The sequence below is a fragment of the Abramis brama genome (assembly GCF_963993115.1).
Source record: "Abramis brama genome assembly, chromosome: 12".
Lineage (NCBI taxonomy): Eukaryota > Metazoa > Chordata > Actinopteri > Cypriniformes > Leuciscidae > Abramis > Abramis brama.
Genome location: NC_139974.1, coordinates 2,065,975 through 2,085,194, shown reverse-complemented (window position 1 = coordinate 2,085,194; position 19,220 = coordinate 2,065,975). Strand labels below are relative to the sequence as shown.

At 37.3% G+C, this 19,220-nt stretch overlaps 1 protein-coding gene across 1 annotated transcript; it reads right to left on the bottom strand.

The window, feature by feature from the left end:
* Positions 1-3,192: 3,192 nt before the first annotated feature.
* Positions 3,193-18,980, bottom strand: LOC311093983 (uncharacterized protein). Its single transcript, XM_084131706.1, has 6 exons — positions 18,679-18,980; positions 18,147-18,193; positions 17,282-17,578; positions 9,192-9,437; positions 9,006-9,065; positions 3,193-5,116 (listed from the first exon to the last, which is right to left on the bottom strand). Coding segments are annotated over exons 1-6 (750 nt in total). The 5' UTR covers positions 18,681-18,980; the 3' UTR covers positions 3,193-5,018.
* Positions 18,981-19,220: the final 240 nt, after the last annotated feature.

Below are 19,220 nucleotides of genomic sequence, written 5' to 3'. Positions count from 1 at the left end.
ATCGACCATGTCCATAAAAGAGGGCTTTTATAAAATTGTCCATAAGATATATTGATAGGGTGACATCACATGAACACTTTTTTTTTTCCTTTTTTTTTTTTCAAAAAGCAAATTTCACAATTATACTAGCCTATACAATATAATACATGTTAAGAATTATTTTGAATCTTTTTTATTATTCTTCTGATAATCTTATGATAGGATTCCCAAGTCATTGCAACATGTATGCAGTCTATTGCTCCAATCTCCACTGCTCTAGGGAACATGAGGCAGATTGTGTTAATAGGAAGTCCTATCACAGCCTTAATGTTCAGGTAGAGATGATGTGAATATGTGAGATGATTATTTTCTGTGAGATGAATCTTTAAATTAATAGTAACTTTAACAGATATAACAATGATCTACTAAACATTTCATCTGCAGATGACTTGTGGTCATGAACATATGATCAAGTTTGGATGCCAAATGGCCTGGCTCCAGTGCTTGACTCATGAATTTTCCATGAGTCTGTGTTGTGTCAGCGCTTTGAGGAAAGCAAGTTAAATTTGGTACAGTACAAAACACTGTTAATTTGAACTGAGATAGAAAAACCTACACAATGACCCCCTATCATGACCCTCAGATAGGGCCACAGCACCGCTTCAGTGTGGCCCTCAGTAAAACCAGAGTGAAGATAGCGATGACCTTTGGCATCCTAAAGGCACATTTCAACTGTGTTCGGCGCTTCAGAGTCACCAGAGCGGGCATCAGAGATAGTGGCTGCATGGGCCATTCTGCACAATATAGCCACCAGTAGAAAGAGCGAGAAACAACACAAAACCAGCTTCTCCCCGATGAAACTGACCCGATCACACTTGACCACCCAGCTGGTGCAGATGTAGATGCAATCACCATACAATATTACACTTAATAAAAGCACATTGAAACTGCAGATATGTCTCAAACTGTTTTATTGGTTTTGTGGTATGGGAGGGAGAGAGAAAGAGAGCAAGAGAAAGTTGCATTAATAAATATTCATACTAAAGTGTTACTTGGTTAAATAAGTTATATATATATATATATATATATATATATATATATATATATATATATATATATATATATATATATATATATATATATATATATATAAAAATAGTTATCTATATATATATATATATATAGATCAGTTTTATCCAGCTGTTTGATTTTGTTTGGAGCCTCCTCAGCTCACAGTCAGCTCCTTTAGTGTGCAGTCTAGTTCAAGTCTCCTTTAGTGTGCAGTCTAGTTCAAGTCTCCTTTAGTGTGCAGTCTAGCTTGAGACTCCTTTAGTGTGCAGTCTAGCTTGAGACTCTTTTAGTGTGCAGTCTAGTTCGAGACTCTTTTTGTACAGGGCCCTGACTGAGTCTGTTTCCACCTGAAACATAATTCCACCACAAACATGATCATTACAAGTTTTCTGGAGGCTCATCAAAATCACAAAAAGTTCCTTGACTTCCTACAAACACAGGACTGACTGTAATTTATGTCAAGGGTTTTAAATCCTTACACATTTCTTCTGAAGCCCATTGAGGTAGAGGCCTCAGTTTCTGGGGCAGGTTGTGAAAAATCCTACAATAAAAGAGATGTGTAAGGGCCAGTCCCTTTTTTATGCCACACATTCAAATGTTTGCCATAATAAAAAGCCCAGTGCATTCACATCAGCAACTGTCTGAGAACACACAGACAGAGTGTCTTCATCATTTGCTTCACCCTAATAAATAAAAGTAGGCCACTGTAAAGCATAACTGTTGTAAAGCAGGTTAGTTTGGTGTTCTGTCTGCTGCATACTGACCTCTGTGTGGGAGACTGTGTCTGTGTGTCTGTGTCTGTGTGTGTGAATGTGTGCTAGCTTCAACAGGGACACTGTATTTCCCTGCAGAACATACAGTCAGCCATATTTAAAACTTAAAAAAAAAAGTAGTAATGTATTGCACACGTACCCAGTGTTACTTGCTTAGAGGAGCCAGCACCAGGGTCAGACTGTACAGCACCTGTAATCACATCCATAATCGGCCGTCCCTTATTGCCTACTCAGAGCCAACTCCTCCGCCAGTGTATTCTGGTTTTCTGAATTTAATTCTTTATTTCTGTTTGCTGCAAACAAGTGTGATAAAATGTTCACAAAAGTAATAAAAGGTTGTGGTAAATACTCTTTGAATTAACTCCTTGAAATAACCACTTTGAATTATATTTTTATATTTTGTCTTTATCTGCTGCCAAGAACATTTGGAGTTGGGGTTGCATCTAAAAATCTAAAAATCAATGAATGTTAATCTTTCTTAGTAGCCTACATACATGCACATTTTTTATATATTACAAAAATAGGCTATTGGCTATATTACACATATAGGCTACACATACATATATACATACATAATTTTACATAAATATAGAATGTATTTGTTTAACTTATACATTAACAATCAGCAATCTTTCTCCAACAGTCTTCTCTTGCTTTGGCAGCAGAGACCGTATTGTTTCAAGCTTGAAATACATATTTAAATTAATCGTAATTCTGAATGATTTTCTCTTGCTCCTCCGCGGAAAAATATATTGCTCTAGCTTTACCCGCGATTGGTTGTTCAGTGTCGACGTCACTCTTTTATGTGCACGCGCGCGTGGAGTAATCATAGCTTAAGGATCAAAGCCTGAGTTGACAGAGAAAGTTGATGAGCTGCATCATGGTACCAATAAAGCCTGATTGCATCGGTTTGGTTTTGTCAACTCAAAACTAATCCTGTAACCCCGAGTTTGTTCAGCTACCTTCATGGTACAGGCCCCTGATCTAAATATTCACAACAAACACACTTTCAACATGAAACCAAGAAATGAGACCTAGGCCTACACTTTCCCTGCCTTATTGGGTTAAACACCCCTTTTGGGGTTAAGCGTTTGATTACTTCCAGAAATGTGATAACTGCATGACTTCAAAAGTTTCAGCACTTTACTCACTTTTACTCATTGTTTTATGTTTTCTATCACCTGCCGCTTGATTAGTTTATTAGTGTATTTATTAATGCTCTGTTCTTCTGCTGTTGTTTGTTTAGCACACTGTTACAAGTGTTTTTGATTCATCAACCACAACGTGACAGAAATATTATATTTAAAAAAAAACATCAAAACAAAAGGGAGAAAAACAGTACAAATTCATAAAAAAATACATAACAAAACTATAAAAGTGCTTTAATTGGTTTAGTTTTTCAGAACACTCACTCTTTCAAAGCAGATTTAGTGCAAATACTCTATTAAACGGGTAACAAAAGCAACAAGGGTAAAGGAAAAACTCTAGATGATGAAGACACTTGAGTAGAAGCAAGAAACTGCCTCAGGCCATATTAAATGTAAATATTATTTAACCATATGTCAGGGTGTGGTGCAGGCAGAAGAAGATGAGGAGACAAAAGTTCCAATACAAACTTTTCATTATAATAATATCCAACGGGTACAGACAGGCAGAAGGTTACACACACCAAAATAGTACTGACTACGGACAAGGACAGACTGAACTGAAGGAACTAAATACAAACACTGATTAACATGATTAACTGAAAACAGGTGACACATGACGACGATTAACTGACCAGGTGATACAGAAGAACTAATAAAGGTTGACATGGAAAAGGATGAGTGGCGGGAAAACAGAACAAAAGACGTGACTAACACAAACAGAACACAACTGTGACAATATATTACAAATCTTTACAGATACAGTACAGTGCTTCAAAGCAGATTTACAGTGATAAACAGGAAAATAATGATCAGTGATGCAAACAGAATTGACTTCTGCAGTAAAGCAGCTCTACAGAAGACAATAGTCATTCATTTTCAGTCAAAGTTGAATCAGCTGTCAGCAGCTCTACAGTCATTATTCAGCTCAGATCAGTTTAAGCTTTTTGAAAGTGCAATCAAATCAATAATATTAGGGGAGACCGGGGATGGTTGCAACATTCTCCAATCAGAAACAAGCTAGAGTGATGACACTCATACTGCACATTCACAGTTAGGACCCCCCCCCCCCATCTTTAAATGGTATGGGTAATTAGCAGACAGATGCAAGTTTAATATATACAAATTTGGTTGGTCTAGTCCAAATAGTCTCTGAGTAACTGAGAGAAATGCAAAAAGTGTTGCAACTGTCCCTGGTCTCCCCTACATTTATTTTTAACCAACTGAGCAAAAAAAGGCAGATGACAGTGGTAAGAACACAAAATATATGCTGTATATAAAGTATACATGGACATACAAATTTTCTGTCTTTTAGAGTTTCAAATAGATATGCTTGCTCACTGTTTAAATACTTTCATACTTTGTTTAGAAACAGTAGTTGATGGATTCAATAGAAACAATAATTCCTATAGTTTATGTAACCTTTCAGTTTCCAGTCCTGATCTTTATCTATTCTAAATGGGGAACTGGGGTGGGATTAAATAAGTTGTCTTCTTCCCACTCCCTTTCAGGCAGAAATTGATCGTCATATTTAAATACTGTATATTCTGTTATTGCACTATATGACTTAACTATATTTTGTCTACCTTGTACTTTTCTGTGCCATTGCCTGAAATAAACGAATAAAAGAAAAAGAAAAGAAAGAAAAGGTCACTTTAAATGCACAGTCAACAAACAGAACATTTGTTTAGGAGTGCAGTCCAAATGTTCATATGTGTTTTAAATGAAATACATATTGCAGAAATATTTTAACAGATTCCTCTGCAGATCTGTTGGCTCTGAAGGAAAATTACAAGTAACCAGTGACATCACTAGATGCTCTGAGATATATCCAGTTGCAGAATCGCAGCAGTTTCAGACCAGCAGCCTCAGGATGGACGTGAGGGGCGGAGCTTATACAGTTAATATAGAGTTGTGCTGTCCATAAACTTCCTTATACTTCCATCCTGAGGCTGCGGTTCTAGCGCTGCTGGCCTGAAACTGCTGCAATGCTGCACCTGGACACTACTGGGTGTTCTGGCTCCTGTACAGTTCATTTTATTGCAACCCCTTAGGAGGAATATTTCATGACTGCAAGTGCAGTCAGAGTCAGAACCAGCAGAACCGCATACACAATCATTCCACCACTCGAAATCCAATACCATACACCTGGAAATAGAGAAGGTGGGAAGAAAGCACAATTTTTTTCAATGTTTTTCTTTTTGAAACTCACTGCTTAAATCTGTAAAGCTAGATTTAGCAAAAAAATAATATGCGTGAATCAAAAATGTAAAAACACGTGTAAATATTGCACAAAACTGAAAAACAAACAATGTGGTCATGGATTGAAAAAAGCGAGAATCAAACATTTAAAATGCATTCAAAAAATAAGCATAAATAAATTTAAACACATTTAAAATGATATTGCACAAAACTGCAACATGAATGCACAATTATTTAGTCACAGGCGTGACTGCCACGAAGGCCAAAACATGCATGGAACTGCATTACAGACTCATTTTGTTTAAAGGGTTAGTTCACCCAAAAATGAAAGCTCGGTCAGTAATTACTCTCCCTCATGTTGTTCCAACCCTGTAAGACTTTTGTTCATCTTCAGAACACAAATTAAGATATTTTTGATTCAATCTGAGAGCTGTCTCACTCCTCCATAGGCTTCTCTGACTACAGTGACTACAGTGGCTCAACCTTCAGTTTATCAAGCGACGAGAATACTTTTTGTGCGAACAAAAAACCCCCAAAAATAACAACTTTATAAAAATCTTAATTTTCTTCTGTGTTTCTCTGAGTGAGTTAACATAATGTAACAGCGCAGCGCTTCTGGGTTGTACGTCAGAACGTAGGCTCACTATTTATTTACAGAAGAACATGAAGAGTTGAATAAAGTCATTATTAGGGCCCAAGCCCTGAAAGGGCGAAGGCCCTATTGTTTTCGTAAGGATTTTTTTTTTTTCATTTTTTTTTTTGTTGACTTTTTGCCACTTTTGGGGCCCTTAACATGCTCAAAAACTCTTGAAACTTTGCACACAGGTCAGAACCTGCGGCCATCAGGGCCGGACTGAAGCTGGTACCCGGGCGTGCCAGGGGGGCTCGACAGCGCCCCCTGGAATGGGGTCCGAAATCTTGGTCCATATATCAAACACGCTTGCATGAATTAATATGAAACTCGGTACACATATAGATCTCATCGTGCCGAACAACTTTCCCCTGGTCAAGTTTTACGCCAGCCCAACAGGAAGTCGGCTATTATGGGTTGTTTGGAAAACGCTTGCTGTGGAATGTGAAATACTCCTCCTAGAAAATTCACCGTGTCCCCTCCAAACTCGGTGTGCATGTAGTCAAGACTTTGAGGATGCTAAATTGCGGACGGATTTTTGATATCTCGAACGGTTTGGCCGTGGCGAGGAATCGAATTTATGGCGAGAAAAGAGAAACACGAAGTGTTATAACTTCTGCATACGTTAACTGATCTTGATGAAACTTCAGCAGTTTGTTCGTGGTAAGAGGCCGATCAGATGGATGTAACTATTGTGAGTCAAAGTTATAGCGCCACCAACTGGCAGCAGGAAGTGTGTCACTTTCAACATGCTTTTGACAAAAGTGGGGGGGTTAGTTTTAACTACAGTAAAAAAATAATAGTTTGTATATTGTTCTCATCAAGCCGGACAACTTTCTAATTTACATTCATTAGCTCCGGCCATCAGGAAGTCAGATATTTTGGTCTGAATGTGGATTGTTTTGCAAAATCAGCCTCTGAATTTTTAGCCACTCCTCTTAAACTATTTATTTTATTCCCACCAAACTTTTTCAACATGATGAAAATACATTAAATATGCTAAATTGTGAACGGATAATAAATATCTCAAACGGTTTTGCTATGGCGAGGGATTCAAGTAATGTCCAAAAAGGAAACACTAAAAGCCTCAAATCTTCTAAAAATGTAATTATATACCATTTATTTCTATATAAAAGTATACAAATATTACAACTAAACCCATTTTATTCTGTTTTTAAAAATAATTTTATTCTAATTTTATTCTAAAAAGTAAAAAAAAAAAAAAAAGTCATACATAGGGCTATACTGCCCTCTTGTGTCCAAAAGGACATCAAAAGAGTATATAAAACTTTTTACCAGGTAGGCCAATATTGTATTTAAATATACATTTATTAGGTATGTGTCTGAGGATATTTTCCCACCGGTTAATCGACGTGTGACACGAGCGGGTGCTTTTAAATTGCTAATATAAAAGTGAAAGAAAAATACGGACGTCCGCACGGACATTGATAATGTTGCACACACAAATCACACACACGTTGGAAAGAATGATGCTTTTAAACAACACTAAATCGCCATTAGGTGTCGCCAGGCATCTATCTTAATAAGCGAGTCATTGATTCATTCGTTCAAACGATTCATTCGAATGAGTCGATCATGATTAAGACAGATGTTTATTGATCATTCAAACTTTGAGTCAACCGATTCGTTAAAAATGCTGAATCGTTCAGTTATGAGAAAACACGTGATGCGTGATGGTTCTGCTGTGATCTTTGTTTAACTATTTTCGCTGCTGAAACAGAACAAAAACAGTCAATACTGCATCTAAAATGTAAGTGACTTAATTGTAACTGTTTATTAACCTGTTGTATGTCACAGTTTCAACTGTTAATTTATTCAGGAAATGACACTCGTCAAGTGACTCGAGGTTGCTTAACTGTAGCCTATCATATGTTATAAAATATAAAAAACCTCCATATTTGTAATTTTTAGTCATTAGGCCTATGTTGTTAACTGAGTTTATTTTATGTGTGCTGCGCTTACTTGTTTACATTTCTCCTGGAGAAGCTGCACGAGCCTCAGCAGCGCAACCTTGTTACCATTGATCAATACATTTATTATCAACTATTGCAACTTAAAATTAATGGAATAAAATCAGAATAATCTCAGAATAAACACACACACACACACACACACACTGACATCGCAGCCTGTTCAGTATAGCCTTAATAAAATATAAAAATAAAATCTCAAACGGTTTTGCTATAGTGAGGGATTAAAGTAATGTCAAAAAAGGAAACACTAAAAGCCTCATATCTTCTAAAAGTGTAATTATACACCATTTATTTCTCTATAAAATTATACAAATATCAGAACTAAACCCTTTTTTTTTTATTTAAGAATTATGTTTGAGTTTAAAAACAGCCAGAATGTTTTAGTCCAAAAAAGAAATAAATCATGTCATGACATGGATTGCTTGAATTTATTTTTTTATTTTATTTCGTTTTGCTTGTTTATAGTTATTTTTCTATTCTTGTTCCGTTCTGAATATCATTAAATTTAAAGGATTTGTTGTGGAATTATTTGAGTGTATCATATAATCAAAATAATTCTCTCGATTTAGTGATTCCCTAGTTATCTTTTTATTTAATTTTTTTGTTGTTCTAATCAGGTCAGGCAAGTAAAATTCTCTGTGTCTTGTCCCTTATATATATATATATATATATATACACATATATATTTATACACACACATATATATATAAATATAGCTGCAAGCAGCGATGAAGGGCCAAAGCCGGCGGCACCGCCACCCCGGTGCCTTTAGGTAACTAAAGGCGCCTGGGTTGCGGTGCCACCGGCTTGGGCCCGTAATCGCTGCTCGCAGCTATATTTATATATATATGTGTGTGTGTGTGTGTGTGTATATATATATATATTTTTTGTTTGTTTTTGCACACAAAAAGTATTCTCGTCGCTTGATAAACTTAAGGTTGAGCCGCTGTAGTCACTGTAGTCAGAGAAGCCTATGGAGGAGTGAGACAGCTCTCAGATTGAATCAAAAATTTGTTTTCGGAAGATGAACGAAAGTCTTACGGGGTTGGAACAACATGATGGAGAGTAATTACTGACAGAATTTTCATTTTTGGGTGAACTAACCCTTTAAATTTTTTGAAAAACACTTATTATATTTTATCACAGTATGACCACAATACTTTAGTATGGCAAAAAATAAATCCTTACTATTGTCTCCTCTTTTACTTACTAATTTGTTCAGTGTCATCATCTGTGTTGTCGAGTTTTCCATTTGATTCTGGACTAGATTCTGTAGATGATATTGGAAGGTTTGACACAAGGTTATGCATCAATTTGCTGCTCAAATCATGATGACTAAACCTCAGCTGTCCGCTTTATAAATAATATCTCTCCTCATCCACTGATCTTCTCTCACCTGTGACTGAGACTGTGATCAAGGTTTCTCCTTCATAATCCAGAACTCTGTATGTTCCAGTGTCAGTGACTGTAAACTCATTAATGATCAGAGTCTCGTCACTGACGGTCAGTCGATCACTGTTGACCCCGTGACCTCTCGTCCACACCTCTGTCCAGCCTTCACTAGAGTTTCTCTTCACTTTATCAGCGTTGATCAACAGAACATCCAACTTCAGATCCTCTCCTTTCTGCACAGAGATCTCATCTGAGGAGAGACAGAAAGACACTTTATCCTCAATCATTATTATGTGTCAGTAAATCAAAAACATAAGCACATATTACACATATTACATTAACGTACTAATTTTAAAAACCAGCCATTGAAAAGTCTATATTGGAATCCACTAATCTGAATATTAGGCAGGACGTGTCAAATTCAGTCTCTGCTTAATTGTTACAGTCATGCAAAACAACATTATTACTAGGGCTGTCACTAATAATGTTTTGGTAATCAAGTAATCTGATGATTATTTGAATGGTTAATCAAGTAATTGACAGGTTTTAGGTAGGTGAAAGGAGCGAGGACTCAAGTGCAGGATAATGGGCATTTAATGATAATAATACAAAAAAAAACAGACAAAAACTACCCAGAGGAGGAAAACAAGACCGACTTAACTTGACTTGACTCGTACACCTGTTCTATTTTCATTTTCCCTCAGTACTACGTCTGGGTTTGCTGTATATTCGTGGATTTTCTGCGGCCACATTTTTGGCGGTCCAATCAGCGAACAGAGTGAGTGGCTGAGAACGATGACGTTGAGGTGCGCTAGTTTGAGTTGTAGGGTTACGTCACGACCAAACGTTAGCGATTGGTTATGGCAGATCCAGAGTGGCTCTGGACAGATCCAATAGTTTTAAACTTCAACAGAGTACCCGCCTTCAAGGAAGTTAATGCTTGTAAATGGAGAGAGGCCATACTCTCTGTACAAATGAAATGTACGAGAGTCTGGTAGGACCAGGCTAATAAGATGGGCAGATTGGGCACCAATCCTGACCTCCCTGGGGCCCTAAGAAAATTATATTAAGGGGCCCTCCTACCTGACCCATGAGCCATGTAAACCATTTGCCATTGCCACACAGACACACATGACACCCCAGAGCTCCCACTCCTTTAAATAGTACTAATGAAAATTTAATTCCTGATATCAGAAATAGACATAGAAAAAGTACATTCTTAATATCAAGAATTCACATTTTAAATAGTACAAATTTAATTATTGATATCAAAAATGCACCCTCTGAACGAATAAAAGCTAAAATGGCTTGTCATAGCATGTCACTGTTTTAAATGATAAAAGCAATACTTGATACTTGATGGTTATTATTTACTGAGGGATGTGCATCCATATTGACCAGTATGTCCAGCCAATCAACATTTTAAATGCAATATAGCCTATAAACCAATAGTCAATGTCAATACATTGCTTTCCATTTTGCTTTATTGCAGAGTTGTATCTAAACTGACTTGGAAAATAGATACAGTAATCATTGTCTTGTTTTAAAAGTATGTGCACCAATGAGGAGTGCAATCAATCAGATCAAGTTTGGATTATGGAAGAATAATTTACGAATTTGCAACCGAAGCTATACTCAAAAAGATTGAAACAATACAAAATCAAGCTTTAAGAATATGCTGTGGTGCGTTCAGAACAATCTCCCATTGCAGCTTTACAGGTAGAAGTTGGTGAAGCTCCTATAAACCTTCGTAGGCAAAAAATAAGACTGAATTATTGGGTTAATATAAAAGGTCATAAAGAGAGTCATCCAAGGGAGTGATAGAAGAATGCTGGGAACATGGGACCAAAAACATTAAAAGCTTGGGGTGGATTGTTCACAGAGAAGCACAAGAAGCTGGCATTGCAGACTGTGACGTTAGCCCAACTGTTATATTATCCAGTATACCACCCTGGATATTTCCAATGCCAATAATTGACTTACAAATTCAAATGAAAATTAAGAATGAGAGAGATATCCCAAAGAACATTATTGCAAAGCAGTATTTAGATCAGATCTATTCATCATGGTTGCATATACTGATGGTTCTAAGGATCCTATCTCTGGAAAAACAGCAGCTGCTGTATATATTCCTAAGTTTCAAAAAAGTATTAAGAACAGAACATCTGATCATATATCTGTGTTTGCAGCAGAATTAAGGTATGGTAGCACTCCAGTGGGTAGAGGATGTAAAACCAAGATTAGTAGTAATATGTTCTGATTCTTATGCAGCAATCACAAGCCTCGTTAGTGGAAATAAATCATCAAGGCAAGAAATTATATATTATATTCTTGCAAGTTTGTTAAGAATAAGTAGTGTAAGCTTAATAATGTTCTTGTGGGTTCCTGCTCATGTGGGAGTGGAGGCCAATGAAGTGGTTAATAGCTAAGCAAGTTGTAAAACATAACGAGATAAATATTCAAGTGACTCTGAGCAAAAAAGAGGTTAAAGAATTTATAAACAATAAATGGAAAGAAGTATGGAACAGTGATAACAAGGGTAGACATGTACAGTATACAGAAACAAGCAGAAAATAGAAGAAGTGTTTTTAGGAAAAGAAAAAAAGATACAAGTATATCTCGCATTCGAATAGGGCACACTAGACTAAATCACTCTATGTTCAAAAATAGGAAAACATAAAACGGTAAATGTAATTATTGTGATCGGGCAGAAACAACTGAACATGTTTTAATAAAATGTATAAAACATGTAAAAGAAAGGTTAGAACTTATGACGGAAGTAAGAAACTTGGGTGTTGAATCATTTAATATGGAAAGCTGTTTGAAAAAGCATGCAGAACTATATAGTGCTATTATGAAATATATTAAAGCAATATGAGTAGACTGGAGAATTTAAAGTCACTGGTTTAAAAGTGGAATAATTTTATTTTTTTCGACACGCTTATCACTGCTTCACGCTCTAGTCCAGTTGAAGGCGGTAATGCACCGAGAGTTGGTTTGCCAACCACCATAAAACACCAATAGAAGAAGAAGGAGTGCCATCACGCCCATATTGTACTGGTGCCCACAGGTGTTTTACTGGGAAAGTGCGCATTTCATTTCGTGCACACGCATATGAACGCATGTTAAGGTGGAACGTGGTTATCTTTTCCCAGCTGCAGTTTATAAACAAACACCGTTGCCCTTTGTCGTTTATCAAACGTAACGAAAGACAAAAAGATGCACTGCCCAGCTGGGTTAAGGCGGGCATACACTGCGATTTTTGTCCGATTTTGAGCCGAATTCTTTGCGCCCAGAGGCATTTGAGCGGTGTCCGTTGGTGAAACGCACCAACTTTTAAATGCATTATTATATTCAAATTGCAAACACATGAGGACAGTCTCCATGAAAGACCCACTGGCAGATGAATGTGCTACTACATTTCTCTCCGAAACGGTAGGAAATTAAATTAGATTTAATAGAGGATTTTAACTGTGACACGATGATTGACAGGGCAGTTTAAGTGACAGGATGCACGCGACAGATCCGTCCGATAAAGATAATGAAGTAGTATGTCCCAAAGTTTGCCTACTTTTTTGCTACACATTCAAAACTAAATACCTTTTCTTCACAAAAAGAGTAAATACTTTTATGGCGTAGTGTAACTGGTGAATTGGGACGCAGCAGCTTTACACATGACGATCGCTCTGATTGGTTTTGCGCCCAGATTCATTTGAGTGACGTCCGTTGTTGACGCCCCTTTGGAAATGAGTTATTAATGAAGCTTTGCCAGACCATAACTCAGTTACTTCTGAGAATGGTCTGGTTTTAACCAGGCTAGTGTAAGCACATAAAACGCGAGCTTTGGGTTTATATCGCATGCGATCTACTCGTTCAGTGTGAGTAGGTAGCCTTGCTGAAATCGCACAGACATCGCACAGTGTATGCCCGCCACTACAGACTTGTATTCTCTCCTCTCCAAGTTTGATGTCAGCAAAGAATAGTAAAGTTAAGTTGATGTTAATTTTCTCATCGATTTTGTAAACTTTGATTGACGTGCTTTGACGCGGGGGAGGTTGGACCTTGAGTTATTTGCGTGGCCCTACGAAACTTAGAGCACATAGCACAAGAAAACACATGACAAGCCATGTGCTCACACTAAACATGACAGAAAACAAGCACATGGCCAGTAAAACAAATCACAAGCTATGTGCTCACACAAAACAAGACATGAACACAGCTAATGGGGACACTCATAAACCACGTGTTCACACAGAACATGACAACATGAAAGCACACAGCTAGTGATAAACACAAGCTGCGTGCTACACAGCACAAGACAAAAAATGACATGAAAGCACGCGGCCAATGTAAACACAAACCGCATTCAACACAAAACACAACACACGTGGACAGAAGAGCGTACGGAAACCGAAACTGCATGCTCATGTGACAAGACGGAGCGCACGAGAACGAGCGAAGGCTTATCCTGTGCACTCACAAAAAAAAAACTAAAAAAACACACGGAGCATGGATGTCTGAATCCCGACACAGAACCGAAAATCAAACTAAACCAATGTGCCGGGATCCAAACATCACGCTCCACACATGTAACAAGTCACGTAGACAAGTGAGTGCACAGCTCAAGCACGCTCGAAACCGCACACTCAGACAAAGACGAGAGAGAAACAGGAGTGTCAGAGCTCTGTTACTAAACCAAGAAACAAACTAGACAGAAGTGACAGAACCCTTAGAGTAAACATGGGCCTGTACCATGATGATGGTAGTTGAACAATCTCCGGGTAACAGGATTAGTTTTGAGCTGACAAAACCAAACCGATACAATCAGGCTTTGTTGGTACCATGATGCTGATCATCAACTTTCTCTGTCAACTTAGGCTTTGATCCTGAGTTTAGGTTAGTGATGGGTCATACGCGAATGAGCCGGATCTAAGAGTAGGTGTAGGTGTAGGTGAACGTCGGGAGCTGGCTCGCATATCTGAAGAGCCGACTCTATTTTAAAAAATATAGCCTATAGAAATTAAATCATTATGTAGGCTAATAATGAAATAATGAATGATTTTAATTGTATTTAAAATAATTTACTAATTCAAAGACCAACAAAAACATAATTATATAGGCCTAAAGGCGCACACACATTTGTTTTGACTGTCTGATCAGCCTCACATTCTGTTCCTGTCAATCATACACACGATGTCAACCAATTAAACTGCATGAGGGAGGGCCGAGCTAACTCACACACACACACACACACACACACACACACACACACACTAGAGATGCGGATAAACCGCGGATCGGGGCGGATGAACTGACGAAAAATAATATTTTAATTAAATTCGGGCAGGTGGCGGTTGAACCAGTCAAATGAAAAAAGTTTGCCACTAAGCAAACCTGCAAGCTATGAGCCCAGCTCTCAGAGGAGGAGGCAAATGTCTCGTAGATGAGACTGCCTGGGTTATTTTGTTATTTTGTTTCGATATTAGATATATTTTAAAACAGACAGTCATAGCCTACCACTCGTGGAATAGGCATTTAAAAGAGAGACAGATATGGTCTGATACGACTCAGAAATGACACTGGGCAATTGCAGCGCAAGATGTTCAGAAGAACGCAACAGCTAAACTTCTACAAGCTCAATAACGTCGAAAAGAAGGTAAGAAAAATAGTCATAACTTTGCCCATTAATTAGATGTGCAAGGCAAGCAGACAAGTTTTCGGGTTGTTATGGACAATTAAAAACGTGAATATTCACGTTGCACAGTTGTGCGGTGGACTTTCAGCGAGTTAAAACCAAGTGGCAACCTCCCCGTCTCTCTCTTGAAACCAACACGGAAGTGAGTTAAACTGCAATTCATCGACTGGCCGCTTGAGGCTGGCTGCAGAAGTGAGTCAAATCTGTATCTCCCCCATGTTAAAATGCCAAATTTTACAGCAGAAAAAAACGTGTTTACAGCCTGGATCTCTATGTGGCTTTGGTCTATATAGCTAATTTTGCCCTTCATGACAACTGTGAGGGGGGTGAATTTTTTTATAACTCGTCCGTTTAGTTGATTAATATTTAAAGTTCTGCATAATTAAGGGTGTGTCCACATTTGAGTGACAGGTGGATTGCCGCTGATGTCAATGCTAGCCGTTTGTCTGCTGTTACTAGCCGTCACTTCACCTCAGCAAATGTTGCTGCTGAACTTGCCATCTCTGCAGTGTTTGTGCTTTTTTTTCGGGATTATTTCATACAATTTAATACACTCATTACTTCGCACACGGCTTTGGATTCCGTCATTGTCGTCGAGTATCGTTCGAGAGAATAACCAGCGCTGTATTTCAGTTGTTTTCCTCTGTGAACATGCACTAATGGATGTCTGACAATTTCGTTGCCTTTTGGAGTTTTCAGATTTAAAAACGTCAATAAAGGCTCGTTCGTTCTGCTCTCACGGAACAGATTATAATATGCTTATGTACCGTCAGATGAAATCATGCAGGCGTCGGCGCTTTCTCCGTCCGTGCTATAAATGCACATCCTTGAATGAGCGCGGATTTTCTAGCGCATTTACTTGAACTTCATAGTCAATATATCTATGGTTTAACCCATTTGAGAGGCGGACAAAATCAGAATTTAAAATGGACTGAATAAGCTCTCTACGAACTTGACGAGCGATGCCGCGCTGACGGACCATAGACTATAAAAAAGAGTGACTGACATGTAACGTTATGCACATAAATCACTGTCACACACACTCTCAGAGTAATATTAAGTTACTGATACATTTTCAACTAGCAGAATAGTACAGAATCACGATACACAGTCTCACTTGTAAGTTGTAACTATCTAACACTTTGTCTTTTAACTATTACAATAAGGGCAAAAATAGAAACTTTGAATTGGCTTTACATCATCAAGTGTCACTTTAGCGCGAGGCCCTGTGCAGTCGCAGACTTGGTACTGTCAGTAGCATAACGTATAGCATTACCTCCCTAGCCTGAGCTAACTCAATCACGTCGAGCTATGTATAGCCAGGCTCCTCAGCTCTACTCACGCCCCGCCTCTTTGCTTATTCTCTGTTATCCGGGAGTGACGCAAGGCCAAGATGGCGACGGCCGGCTCCGCCTACTTTAGGCTTCAAAAATGCTCTTCAGAAACCTACGGGTGACGTCACGGACACTACGTCCATATTTTTTTACAGTCTATGGTTAAAACATACATTTTTTAAAGAGCCGTTTGTGAGTCAAAAGAGCCGGCACATGAAAAAGAGCCAGAATGCCCATCACTAGTTTAGGTGTGACATCAGTAGCGAACAGCCAATCACATGCTGAGAAAGAGTGAAACTTAGATTCATTTCTCACGAGGGAAGCAGCGAAATGAATTTCTCTCTTCTGCAGAATATTACGAGATTAAAAAATAAAGAATTAAGAAATTAAACAATTTACACAGCAAGAAGAAAATAGCTGTCTATGATAGAGGATTAAGAAAAAGTCTTGATATATCAGTGCAAGTAAAAGTTGTGAAGTTAGTTTATACAGTTGATAAAGGTATAGAGAGAATTGAATGTTTAAGCTCACATGTAGTCATTATATAGCTTTATCTATTGATTTTAAACTGTATATATATACCTTTTATATTTATTCCTTTAAACTGTGTGCAATAATAATTGATAAACTAAAATTATATGTGTGATCGATTAATATTTACATAAATAATGTCTAAATTATACTAAATTATTATTGTGTTAATTATTAATATAAGCGTTACTAAAAGCCAGATGATTTTGTCTTTAAAAATCATTTGCTGTGTAGTGACCTTTAATTTGAAGTAGAAGCAGGTGGAGGGACTTTATCGCATCATCAGACATGTGACTCTTCGCTCACAGCTGATTGGTCCAAATTCGGTTTGTAACCTCTTACCTGGAACATCACCTGTCCCGGACCAGTTTAGCCATGGAGCGTAAGGCGATGAACACTGCTAAAAGCCAAACCACTTTCATGATGCTTAAAATGCAGACATAGCGCAAACTAAACTGAAACATTCCTGTTAGTCACCTAACCCGGCTTCATGGTATAGGCCTCTGATCATTTATTTACACATGTAAACTTTACCATGAATATGAAGATGATACTCCAGTATTTGCCGCTCCAGCTCTGTCTGATCATTAGTGTAATAAACTCTTAAAGTGTATTTCCCAGCGTCACTGTAGATCAGATCCTTGATGACGACGTCACATGATCCTTCTTTAAACACTCGACCATTTTCACTCTCACAATCGTCCTTCTTACAAATAAGGATGTTTTTTGACAGTCTGCTTAAAACAATATCAGAGATCTCTCTGGCCTCAGATTCACATGTTAGAATGACATTTTCTCCTGTTTTCCCCGTCACAGGTACAGGAGGGGTTCCTGCAAATACAGACAGAATAAAGTTCATTCAGTACAAAGTATCAATACTGAAAAATACATGTAGTGTGTTTTCCCTGATCAGTAATCAAGTTCATCATAAACTATTCTTATTTTAGTCAACGGGATTGATTAAATAAATATAAATATCTATATATATATCTATATATATATATATCTATACATATATATATATATATATATATATATATATATATATATATATATATATATATATATATATTTAGAGAGAGAGAGAGAGAGAGAGAGAACAATATTAGCTGTTCCACATTTTAACATTTATAAATGTTGATGACAATATAGTATAAATCAATATCAGATGTGTCAATGCAGTTTTAGTAAAATACTGAACAATGTTTATTAATAAATGAACTGAAATTTACTGCATAGATAAGTCAGTGATGTCATGGTGTGGAAATTTCCACCATCAATCCACAAACATCAACAAAAGTGACTTGGCTGAGTGACAGACGGAGAAACAATCAAACTCTACCTAGAACTGAAAATAAAATAAAAATGGTTACAATTTGTATATAAAAATCATACTGACCGCTATATTTGATAAAGCAAAACAGCAGCAGCAGAGGATTCGAAAACCTGAGAAAACAGTTTTTCACAGATTCAGGCTAATAATAATTACAAACACATTTACAGATAAAACGCTTTCCTGAGCAGAAAAATATTACTAAACATTGACTATCATTTAGTCTGATTATTTAACACATGTGCATCTTACATGACAAAAATGTCAAATAAGAAACATCAAACTATAATCTGAATCATTGCTTTAATAAATGATTCGTGTTTAATACTGAAAATGATCAGTCAAACTCAAGCAACAGGCGTTAGAAATTCAATAACAATCTAATAATTGTATTATTATTGTAATAGTAGCCTACATTTTAATCATTATTCATAACTTCGCTAAAAAAAAAAACTATCATCATTGTTGTCTTCATAATCATATTAATGTACACATTCATCTGCGTCACTATAGCAGGTTTAGTTTTCCACAAACAGAAACGCAACAATAAAATAATAACAACACATGCTGGATTTATATTTAAAAACATGAAGCTTACATGGTGAAAGTTTTGCAGGAGTCTTATGTTCATCAGGTTTCAAAACTTTGTAAACAGCATGTTTAGCGAGATTTAAATGTAGGAAATAAAACCGAAAGTATGCTATCCTATGTTAGCTCGAGCCTCCAGAAACAAGGATTATTGTTTCCCAGCAAACATTTGGACGTTTAATGACCGTTGAAAAGACGTCCGTCCGAGACGTCCCGTCATGGTTGAAAAATAGTTCCAAAATGAAAGTTGAACCGACGTCTTTGACGTCGTCTGGCCGTGAATTCCACGTCTTTTCTGGCCGTGAATTCCACGCCTTTTCTGCGCGTCCCTGGACGTCTAAATGGTTTTTTTTTTTAGTTCTTCTGGATAGATATATATATAATCCTGCACATAAACTAATCACACCCATATTGTGTAACATCGTGAAAGGCAATCATTTAGGCTATTTTTACACATCTGAACTTGACAAAGGTTCTAAAAAGGTCCAAAATCGGCCCGGTCAGACCTGGACGTCTATAAAACCGTTTAATCACGTGTACATCAACACATTA

Excerpts from the sequence above, each read along its gene's own strand:
- LOC311093983 (XM_084131706.1), bottom strand. Across the intron at positions 9,438-17,281 it reads GTATCATCTTCATATTCATG|ATGAGATCTCTGTGCAGAAA; the intron begins GTAAAGTTTACA and ends GTCTCTCCTCAG. Across the intron at positions 5,117-9,005 it reads TGATGACACTGAACAAATTA|GTGTATGGTATTGGATTTCG; the intron begins GTAAGTAAAAGA and ends CTCTATTTCCAG.